General features: G+C 45.3%; 1 protein-coding gene across 1 annotated transcript in view; it reads right to left on the bottom strand.

Annotated features, from left to right (window-relative positions):
• Nucleotides 1-514: 514 nt before the first annotated feature.
• Nucleotides 515-12,072, bottom strand: part of FKBP14 (FKBP prolyl isomerase 14) — a 257,727-nt gene continuing 246,169 nt past the window's right edge. The window contains exon 4 of the mRNA XM_044066847.1: nt 515-1,937. Within this exon, the coding sequence (XP_043922782.1) occupies nt 1,779-1,937 (159 nt within the window). The 3' untranslated portion in view covers nt 515-1,778. The remainder of the gene's footprint in view (nt 1,938-12,072) is intronic.

The raw sequence follows: 12,072 nt of genomic DNA, 5'->3' as shown, positions 1-12,072 counted from the left end.
ACGGTTACCAAAAGACAGAAAAAAAATTTCAGAAATGCTGTAAAAAGATATTAGCAAAGAAAGGATGGCCTGAAAAAATCAGTCATTAGAAGGAATGGCATTCAAACTTGCATTTCTTTCAAAAAATAAGTTGAGTCCAGGTCTTAATGGTCAAAGAAGACATAACTTGCCAATCAGCTGAGAAGTCAAATGTTTGAAATGATACAAGAACTGCATCTGTATAAAGTGAAGTATAAAAGGCAAAGCATGACATTATGTATTGTTCACCAATGACTATCCAAACAGAGCAAGCAGTGTACAGCTGCATTACTAGCAACACATACTATAACAAGACAGGAGGGATATTAAACTATATGCTCATCTTGGTAGTAAAAAGCACCTTTGTACATGGAATCCAGTGTGAACCAATCTGTTAGTCATGTATCACACATCTGAATTATTATTCCTAGTATAATGAAAACTAAGGGCAAGTGTAAATATTGTAATAAGGTCTACATTCTTACACAAGGAAATACCCCATCATCATATACAAGAAGAGTTTGCAATACAAACATGAGGAATTCTAAAATGATGTATGTATGGGTGGAAGGTTAAGAATGTTACAAGTACATCAGCAATCAGTTTACTGGCTAAAACAAACATACTTGGCTTTTATAACTCTGTGGGTTCTGTCATCACACCAGTTGCTTGTGTTAATGTTCAATGACTGACACTGTGATGTGGTGTTAAGAGGAGTATTGCAATCTTGAGGTGCTATCCTTTGGTGACACATTTAACAGAGGTCGCACAATTCAGCTTTTGGTAGTTTAGGTAGATGTAAAAGATCCCACAATTAATGAAAAAGGTAAAGGAATTTTCCTTGTCATGTGTGTGTAAATTTATTGTTACGTCTGTTTTACCAAACAATATCTGCAGGTCAGTTTTCTGACCTGCTGCCATCTTCACTTTAACTTTGTGGCAGGAACTTGTCCCAACAGCAAACTGCAAAGGGATCTGAACACAAAATTTGAATGCAATGAAAAGTTCAATGGTCCAGAAACTAAAAAGTGTTAAGGATTTGAAACAGACTCCAGAAGAAAATGGTACCCTAGTACCAAAGCCATAACTAAAGCAGGACAAATGAGGCAGCTGCCCCAAGCACAAAATGTTAGGGTACACGATCAGGTGGTTCCAATGATGTCAGAGTGCAGAATTAGCATTGATTTATGAAGCAGTGATGACATCACAGCTTCATAAATGAATGCAGACACTGCATTTGCAGTCATAGCTGAAGTGTTTTAGTGCTCAGCGTGTGACAGCTTTAGCAGCTGCTTGTCACATTTACAGCAAGCAGCTTGTTACAGCTGCAGATGTTTTTGTTTTTACCCGTGTTCACCAGCTTGGGGAACTGCCCTGGCCAATGAAAGGGGCATCATGGCAGCAGTTTCATGCACATAAGAACATACCAGACTACACACTGATAACATGGCTGACCAAGAAACTTTTCCTTCAGGAGTTATTATACCCCCACAGTGTCAATATCTGTCACATAGATTAACGAGAGAGGGACATTACAATGAAGAATAAAACATACTACACTCATATGCAGATCTTTGCAGGAATCCATGCCAAATACATTGGTGGTGAAGTAGCTTGTAGAGAATGTAGAAAAACATTACAGCTGAGTGTACAGCTGTTGAGTCTGAAATAAAGTTGTGGTTCCATTTGCGATGTTAACAGTATATCAAAGATGGGTCAAAGAAGATCATCATGTCACTTTCAACCTGAATATTAGCATTTTACAGTTCATCATGTTTGTATGTGAACTCTCTAGCAGATATGTAGCCATCACCATCTTCATCTTCATTTTCAAATATGTCTTCAACCAAAGTATCTTGATGAGATTCATTTGCTGGTACTTTATTCCGCTCAAACTCCTTCTTTAGATACTCTTTCACCTAATTAAAGGTAACAGAAAAAAAAGAAATCAGCTATACAATTACAAGTACAATAATTTGTGCACAGTCTACTCCTTTGTTTTTTTGTCCTGTACTTCTCTGTCAAGCCAGTGATCCCACTCTGAAAGAAGATAATCACCTGCCAGTAATGAATGCAGACATTTTATTTTATAAATTCTCTGTTGACCAGGTTAGTCCCACTATGCTAGCATCCTCTTTTCAAGGGAGGCTCTGTGATTTTTATAACTACTAGATATGAAAATTGGTGAACACATACAGTATGGTATGAAGGGAGAGAGAATTACAAGGTACCTTATATCACTACATAAACTATGTGCTACATAACATACTTAAATTAAATAAAATGAGTTTTGCTGTCAAAAAAAAAGGGAAGGGTACAAAAGTTAACTAGAATGGATATTTTCATCACTAAGTTTCAATCATGGGATCACATCTAGTGTAAACCTGTTATCCAAGTAAGACAGTCTCACAACACAATCCAAAATAAAGAAAATTAAAATACCCAAGTTGTTGTCAGGTAATCTGTGGCACATGCAAGGCTGATGAATTGAGAAAGTATTTTGATCAAATCCTATTAGGCAAAATACATCTAGTCGTACATCTCCCATTTCTGGGTATTCCTCAATACTCTTCCATCTTACTCTTGTTCTCTGTCAAGTTACAGCTCACATGTCATCAACCTAATGACAATCACAAAGGCAAACTAGATGAATCACGTCTAGTGAAGAGCTCATCAACTTTTATGTATTCACATAGATTATAGTGAAGGTCTGTATACATACAAGTTTTGAAAGAATTCTGTTACATAATCAGCTGTCATTGTAATGATAGATGCATACAAAGGAAAAGCAAAAAGATAAAGTTCATTTCACTAAAAGATATTTTTAGCCAAACTATTACAAACCTAAGCTCTCACACCCACAAGTACTGCAAGCATTGGCAAACAATGCAATATCCATGTGACAGCATCAAAGGAGAAGTGATGAACAAAGTAAGAAGAATTTGATGGATGTTCAGGAGAAGAGGATCAAACATCATCAGCATTAAGGATTTCAAATCAAAACCACACAAAACAGAAACACACGTGACACTCCAACCCCAGAAAAACACTTGCATTTGGTTTAGTCTGCTTCAGGGTAATCCCTGGAACATGTTGACATTATGGGTTTTAAAACAATGTTGATATTTTTGATGTCGTTCAACCAGCTGCCCTACATCCATAAATATATGCATAACGGTTAACATGTTTACCTCACAGACACTAGGCGCAGGGTTTGATTCTTTATCTTTAGGTTGGGAACAGCCCACAAGGGCAGATAGCCCAGTACTAACCTACAAGCACATATACAGTATTATAAATATGTTTTTATTTATTTATTATTATACACACACACACACACACACACACACACACACACACACACACACACACACACACACACACACACACACACACACACGCGTTTGCGAAATAGATACATGTCATGCAGGCATTATTCATAATGTCTGCCGGAGGTCTGGGCAGTGTGCTGTAATCGATTTGGCAGAGTTGCACTGCTCTACTCGTATGTGGTTCAGAGACATGCATAACTAGACTACTTCCGAATCCCTTTATTTCTTCGCAGAAATGTTTATGAATTGACTTATTTACTCATTCTTCGTTTTCCAGAGTAGAACGTTGATCCATATGGACAATTTTTCAGTCTCAGTCCAGTAGAAAACAAACTGGAAGGGAGAAGATTAACACAGCAGTAATCTAGCCAGTTTAAGGCCTTCATGGGATGAGTATAAGCTATACTTTAAGGCCTTGACAGTTAGATGCACTTCTCACAAAAGGTTATATCCAAAGTGAAAGCAAGGTAGCAACACCACAGTGGAGGTAAAATCCAACTGTTTAATGAATTAGACACAATAGAAACACAATTCAATTAAAACAAGGATATTCCATAATAATAAAACAGGAGAAGCGCTTTCTGCTATATAAGCCTTCTTCAGATCCTGCCATTTTCTAAAATCTAGAGGTATTTAAAGAAGAATGCACCAACAGGAACAAAGCTATCGAAGTATTTTCCGTCCTTTAATACAGGTTTTAAAGGAACCGTTCCATTAAGTCCTGGTTCCTTATCAGCCTGTAAATTTGCTATCCAGCATATTTCAAGATATTCCCTGTGATTTTGTACATCTCAACCTCTTAAACTTTCTTCCACAAGTTGCAAAATCATAAAAAAATTTGTGTGGGAAAATTTTGAATACTATCATTCTCCAGGGACTAGCCATAGAAGCATCCACTCTACGGATGCTATCAGGAATTTCCCAAAAAGGGAGGCTACCAGAAGCGAGTTGTCTAGATGGGGAGTCACATTTATTTCCTTCCAGGTGCTGATAGATTATGAAATGGCAGCATTTAGCACAGGAACACTCCCAGAGCACATCAAGGGATAGCTTACATAGGTCCCAAATAGTGACGTTTAAAATAAACCCAGCAGGCCTAATAACACCAGCACACCTCAGATCCTCTTTCAGAAAGGAGAGCATCAAACATGCCATCCAGGAATGGCATATTCCTTAGCCTACTAATTTAGGCTAAGGAAACTTATCTGCCCAACAAAGGAACAGTGCAAACAAACTAGTCAATCCTTGAAAGCCCCCAGAAGAGTACATTTCAAGACAGCAGGGGCATAACCAGCAAGGAAGGGAATATTCTTAACTTGATGTAGCAAGTGCACTTAAATTGCTAACTTTCACAATGGTGTAGAAGCCTTGACCCTTCAGAACAACAAAAGTTAGGAGATGAACCTTCGTTTCATTTTGAAGGACGGACAGCCACTTTAAAGAATGACGTCTAGCCCATTCCTAGGAGGTCCACGAAGACCGTTTTGATCTCTGTTAGTGGAGCCCTTTTCTGAGGAGGACATAAAATATCAAAGTCATCTCAAGCACTTACAGCCCCTAGAGATGGCCCTCTAAACTGGGATAAATCTGTACACCTTGGCCACGTATACAGCCACAGCCGATGAAGTGCAACTATTTGGTCAGTAAAGGTATTTTGGGTGACTCAGCTGCACCACCAAGAGACAAGAATGTTTTATGTTTGAGGTCCTTGCTCTGTCCACAAGAGCTTTTTCTTTCTGGTGGGTTGGCTAGGCCTAGAAGGGCTGAAGTGGTCAGGCTCTACTTTTTAGAATATCATCCAAAAAATCCTTAGACAGCTAGCCAAATGGAACCTTCCCCAGAATAATACATCCAAGATGGACTGCCTCAGCTCCTCTTTCACAGGAGAGCATCAAACATGCCATCCAGAGCTGGTACGTATCTTAGCCAATTGCTGTAGCCATGCCACCAGCATAATCAAAATATAATCAGCCACAAGGTAGTCCGCTTTGGATATTACTGACAGTGTTCATGTATTTCTACTTGAGGTTAAGACAAAAGAAGGTCAGATGTTCCAAGATGGCTGCACACTGCAACAGCTTAACTTCAGATCACCCAGTGTAAAAACAGAAACTAAGTGAAGTGCGGAGTGCCACTGAAACTTGTTTTTTTTTTTTTGTGCAATTTTCTTTTTTTTGGGGGGGGGGGGGGTTCATTTACTGGCTAGTAAGTACACTGCCTGAGTGCCAGCAAAGAAAAAAAAACTGGAAAATCAACCAGAAAAGGTGAAAAAAAAGCATTGTCTGGGAAGGATTCTGCAAGCTGTTCAGCAAAAAAGCAGTTCAGCTTTGGTTCGGGAGATTGCTTCCAGTAATTTAGAGGAATCAAAATACATAAAATTCACTGAGAGGTGATTCAAAATAAATGAAAACATGAAGGACTCAACTCAAGCCAAAGACATTAATCTAGACATCCACCTTTGTAAAAACAAAGGAAAGCTGGTAAAAAAAATACAGGCAGCTTTAACTAGCTGTTTAAAATGATCTGATAAAACTAAATATCAGAGGTTGAAATGAAGAAAAAGCTGAATATGAGGATTCTCAAGAGACTTTTTAAAAAGTTAGCTGTAAACCTGGCCATGAGAACCCAGCCAAGACCTATATTAGTAAAGGTGCAATCACAGCAGAAGGAGTTGATCCTTACAAAACTGTAGCAGAAGGGCAAAATATTACAAATTGGAGACGGCAAAGTATTTGTGGAAAATAAGAAGTTATGTACTCACCATAACGTTCCATCTGAGTAGGTAAACTTAATTTGTCAGCAACCTATGGGTTATCGGATCCATATCGGATCCGAGCCGGCAGCTTTCAACAGCTAAGATCCGAGCTCCAAGCTCCTCCCCTTACCCATAATCCCCTGCTATCCCTTCCTGACCTCAGATCGAGTTTGCTTATCCAAAAACCATACGATACCAAGAACCACCACCATACTCTAACCTAGAGACAATCCGCCATGAAAGCAAGAGGGACGGTTGCTGACAAATGAAGTTTACCTACTCAGATGGAACGTTATGGTGAGTACATAACTTCTTAATCTGAAGTAGTTAACCTCATTTGTCCATCAACCTATGGGACACAGTCCCCAGCTACCTGATTCTTGGGAGGTCCTCATGGAAGGATGTTCCGGAGCACTGCAGAGCCAAAGGATGTTCTCCCTCTGGAAACAATATCCAACTTGTAATGGCTTATAAATGTATGAGATGAAGCCCAAGTGGCTGCTGAACAAATGTCATCCAACGACACCCTAGATCGAAAAGCAGCAGAGGTAGAAATTGACCGAGTAGAATGGGCATGGACTCCTTGAGGTGCAGGCCGGCCAGAACTCTCATATGCCAAAAGAATACATTGGGAAATCCATCTGGACAATGTGACTTTTGATACAGGTTTTCCCAAAGAGGATTTAGCAAAGGATACAAAAATTTTGTCTGATTTCCTGTGATCAGCTGTCCTGTGCAAATAGAATCTAAGTTGCCTATGTACGTCTAGAGAGTGCAACTTGTATTCACCTTTGTTTCTGATAATTTGGAAAGAAGACTGGTAAATTAATAGATTTGTTGATATGACTCCGAAGCAATTTTGGGCAGAAAAGAGGGGTTGGTCCTGTGTGAGTCTCTATCTTTGTGAAAAATCAAATACGGTGGCTTGGGGCAAAGGGCTTGAAGCTCCGAGACCCTTCTGGCCGAAGTTATGGCAACAAGAAAAACTGTCTTCCAAGATAAGTATTTTAGATCCACCGAAGTTGCAGGCTCAAAGGGAGGAGCTGTTAGAGACTGAAGTACAAGAGTTAAATCCCAAGGAGGGACTGCATCTTTAACCGGAGGTCTTAGTAGGAAAGTGCCTTTTAGGAAGGTCTTACATAATTTGGACGAAGTCAAAGGGCCGAGATCACTGCCAACATGAGAATGAGAGATTGCAGCCAACTGGACTTTGACCGTAGAAGAGCTAGCACCTTGGTCGAATAATCCTGACAGACAATCTAGTACTGCTGGCAACAGAGCTGCAAAGGGATCTAAGTTCTGATGCTCCGCCCAAATAGAAAAACGCTTCCATTTACTATTATAAATTCTTCTAGTAGATGGCTTGTGAGCGGCTACTAGAATAGCCTTGACAGGGGATGAGATACCGGGAGTCCTAGCTATCACTGGAACTGGATCAACCAAGCGGTGAGCTTGAGGTTGTCCAGATTCGGGGTTGACAGGCCTCATGGGTGAGAGATCAGATCCGGGATGGGATCTAGAATCCATGGGGGATTCACTAGATGAGACCATAGATATGGGAACCAAGCTTGACGAGGCCAGAATGGGGCAATGAGGATTATTCTGCTCCCCAACCATCTGGCTTTCTGTAAAAACTTTAGCATAAGGGGCAGAGGAGGGTAAGCATAAAGTAGACCGGGTGGCCAAACATGCACCAGAGCGTCTCTGGGGGATTTCCCGGGTGGGGGAATTTTAGCGAAGTAGTCGCTGCACTTTGCGTTCGAAGGAGAGGCGAAAAGATCGCAACGAGGTTGACCCCATTTGGAGAAGATCTGCTTCGCTACTCTGGGGTTCAGAGACCACTCGTACGGTGAAAGGATGGTTCGACAGTCTGTCTGCCACAATGTTGGACCGTCCCGGAATGTGTGTCGCTATGAGAAAGCAGTTGGTGGACATCGCCCATTCCCACACTCTCATGGCCTCCCGACAAAGTGGATAGGACCTGGTTCCCCCTTGTTTGTTGATATACCAGACGACCGACATGTCTGTCTGGATTGCAATTGTCCCCAAGGGAAGAAGGCTCTGAAGTGCTTGTAACGCCAAAAGCACCGCTCTCATCTCTAGGACAGTGATATGCAATGAGGTCTCCGAATGGTGGACATTGATATGCAATGAGGTCTCCGAATGGTTCCAGGTGCCTTGGACGGTCCTGCCCAAGCAGTGCCCCCCCACCCGAGGCGAGAGGTGTCCGTGGAAGGGGTGCCCCTTCTGGAGGTCCAGGGACTGGAGCCACCATAAGAGGGCTTTCCTGCACACCCTGCTGAGAGGAACGGGGAAGCTCAGGGGATGTCGCAGGAAGGACCACTGGACTTGCAAAGTCCATTGAAGAACTCTCATGTTTAAGCGCGCCATGGGTAGTAGGTTGATGGTTGCTGCCATCGAGCCTAGAGCCCTCAGGATCAATTCTGCAGGGGGAGCTGGGGATTGTAGAAGGGCCAAGTACATGGAGTTTCAGAGTTCGTAGCCGGTCTGGAGTAGAGAAGGCTAGAAGCTGGTTTGTGTTCAATCTGGCTCCGATGAAATCTAGGATTCGAGTTGGAAGAAGGGAAGATTTCCCGATGTTGATCGTGATCCCCAGCCAGGGAGCTAGATGGAGAAAGTAATCCCTGGCAGTGCATAGTAGATGCCTGGTGGGGGTGGTCAGGAGCCAGTCGTCCAGGTACAGAAAGACCCAAATTCCCTGGAGTCTCAGGTGGGTCGCTACAACAGTTAAACACTTTGGTGAACACTCTGGGGGCTGTGGTGAGACCAAAGGGAAGGACCCTGAATTGGTAATGGCTGCCTCCCAGCCGGAAGCGGAGAAACCTCCTGGATCGGCTGTCCATCAAAATATGGTAGTACGCATCCATGAGGTCTATGGAGCACATCCAGTCGTTCTCCTGCAGAAGGGGGAGAATGGATTGAAAGGAGACGATCCGGAACTTTTCTTTGGTTACTGACAGGTTTAGGAAGGACAGGTCGAGGATTGGTCTTAGGTCCCCCATCTTTTTTGGCACCAAGAAGAACCTGAAGTAAAAGCCTGATCCGGACTGGTCTGGGGAGACGTGCTGGATTGCTCTTTTTTCTAGCAGCCAGAGTATTTCCTCGGCTGCCGCCTTCCTTTGATTGGGTGGGACATCAGGGAGGCTTTGGGAACTGAGAGGGGGATTGAGAAAGGGGATCTTGTAGCCTCTGGATATGATCTGAAGCACCCAGCAATCTGTTGTAATGGACTCCCACCAAGCTGCTAGGTACCTCGAGAAATGCCCCCCTGACTGCCTCCAGAGTGGAGCAGTCGGGTAACCCTTCAGAGCTGCTGCGTGGGCCGATCAGAGAAAGGTTCTCTGGACCCAAAGTTCTTCGGGCCCCCTCTGCCTCTAGGGCGGCATCCACCCTGTCCTCCTCTGCCTCTGAAGGACGAGGGGTCCGGAGCAAAACGGGACTGTTGAGACTTCCGAAACCACATCTTCTTCTGTCCCTTTTGGTTCCTGGAGAAGGACCTCTGGGGAGCAGAGAAGCTGACTCCGATGGCAGACGTCTTCGCGTCTTTCTCGCTCTGGACCAGTGTGTCACATACGGTCTTGCCAAAAAGGGCAGAACCATCAAACAGGGCATTTGCGAACGACACCTTAAAGGGTTCCGCAAAATCACAATGATGGAACCAAGCCTGTCGCCGTAGGACAACGCTCGCTCCGCTAGCTCTAGCGGCTCCTTCCGTGGCATGGGATAGTAACCACATAGATGTATTGGAGATAGATTTGAGAGTGGCCATTCGGGTAGAGTACACTTTCTTGTCCTCCGCCGACATGGACTCTGGGGGTGACCCAACGTATTCTTTGATAAGATCCCGCTGGAGCCATATCACGTGCCATATAATTCAGCAAACTCACAGAAAAGGTGGCTGAAGCAAACACCCGCTTCCCTAGATGGTCTATCGTCCGAGACTCCTTGTCTGGAGGATGGACAGAGGAACTCTCCTGGGCCAGTTCCCTTTTGGTGGCGGCCGCCACCAACATGGCATCTACCGGGGCTCCCTTGCTCCAACATGACTTGTTCGAAGGGGGGCTGACAATTTTGTCCGGCCTCTTTGGAATGGGCTCCACAGTGTCCGGTTCCTTCCATGCCCTGGTGGGGATCAGCGGGAGGAGACCCAAGAGGTAGACGGGCCTGCTTCAAACGCCTCCAGAAACACAGACTCGTCAGAGGAAGGTTTTGGGGCAGACCACCCCCCTCTGATCCGAAGCATCTCCATGATGTCTCCGAAGGAGACCTCTTCGGGGGGGTGATCTTGGGGAACCTTCCCCTTCCTCCAAGTCTGTGTCCTCTTGTCAAGGACTCAAGGGAGTCCAAGTGCCGCCTCTTGCACTTGCGTTTGTGAGGGACCTCCTCTGGGTGGGGGGGGGGCTGTCCGAAGAGGCCTCACCAACCACATCTTGTTCCAGCAAGGGAACTATCTGGGACATCTGTGCAGGCGGTCCCTAGGGCCGGGTGATGGAAGGCGAGAGGGAGTGCAGGGTGGAGCCGTAGCTGAAGCCGGGGGCCTGGAATCCCTCGACAAAACCCTCTCCATGACATCGAACACCGGAGAGCTGCTCTCCCTAGGATCAGAGAGCAGACCCTCACTCGGATCCGATGTGCGGATAGGAGCCGGTGCCGACGTAGTCAGATCCGAAGGGCCAGTATGCTCAGACCGAGACAGAGCTGAAGCCATACTGACACCTCCGGATCCGAAGCTCAGCTCTCTGCTCCGAGAGGTCGGATCTGAAGAAAAGGGACCAGACATACTCGAAGGTGCCATCGGCGCCGACAGTCCCCTGGCTGACGCTACCCGGCTCCGAACCCCGGAAGTGGGTCGGAGAAGGAGCGATCGGGGCAAAAAAGGGGGTCGAGCTCCCCCCCGGAGGGGGGGGAGGCAGGAGCACTCCCATCTGCAGCTGGGCCTGGAGGAACCTACGCATCATCCGGTCCAAGTCGGCATTGGACAAACTCCGGGTAGACCTTGATGAGGCCACCGAGGTGGGCCGGGAGTGCCGCCTTGATGACTTAGAAGGCGACCGGGTCTCCTCCTCCTCTGGCCCCGGTGAAAAGCGGGGTGAACAGAGCCGGGAAGGAGAAGACTCGGAGGCCCTGGGAGGAGAAACCCGTTTGGCTGGCGGGGCCGATGCAAAAGCTTCGGCCCGCCGCTTGTGGTGCTTTTCCCGGCGTTTCTCCTTCCTAGCTTCCCTCTCCTCCTGGCCCAAGGTGAAGGTAGAGTCCTGGCCAGGGGAAGGGGAATAGCAGGTGGCACTGCCGCAGCCATGGCAGGTGCCACGGAGGGACCGAAGGACGAAGCCGAGTCCGGGGGCAGAAGTCCCACCAGAATCAGCTTCGACCTCCGGTCCTTGAGGGCCCTGGGGTTGAACGCTGTGCAAATAGTGCAGCCGGTGGAGAGATGTTCAACCCCAAGGCATAAAACGCACCGAGTGTGGCCATCTGCTGGGGACAGCTTATGGGTACACTTTGAAAAGAATGTTTTGGGTGCCTCCGCCATACCTACAAAAAAAAGAACACACCCACTAGGTCCCAAAACCACACACCCTAACGTGCACACGAGGGAGAGGGAATAACACTAAAAAAAAATAACTAAACACCAGGTAGAGAAAATGTTAATGTTACTGGGGAACTATGCTAATTACACACACACACACAAAAATCTGTTTAAAAACTAAGAAAAAGGAGATTTTTTTTCTCACAAATTCGACAACCACCACACCTGGAAGCTCAATCAAGCTGCTGAGAGAACCGTGGCAAACTAGATCTGAGGTCAGGAAGGGATAGCAGGGGATTATGGGTAAGGGGGAGGAGCTTGGAGCTCGGATCTTAGCTGTTGGAAACTGCCGGCTCGGATCCGATATGGATCCGATAACCCATAGGTTGATGGACAAATTAAATTAACTACTTCAGATTGAT

The sequence above is a fragment of the Protopterus annectens genome, chromosome 3.part1 (genome assembly GCF_019279795.1).
Source record: "Protopterus annectens isolate FY-2018-M chromosome 3.part1, PAN1.0, whole genome shotgun sequence".
Taxonomy (NCBI): domain Eukaryota; kingdom Metazoa; phylum Chordata; order Ceratodontiformes; family Protopteridae; genus Protopterus; species Protopterus annectens.
The sequence above is the reverse complement of the archived record's forward strand: the minus strand, read 5'-3'. Positions and strand labels throughout refer to the sequence as shown.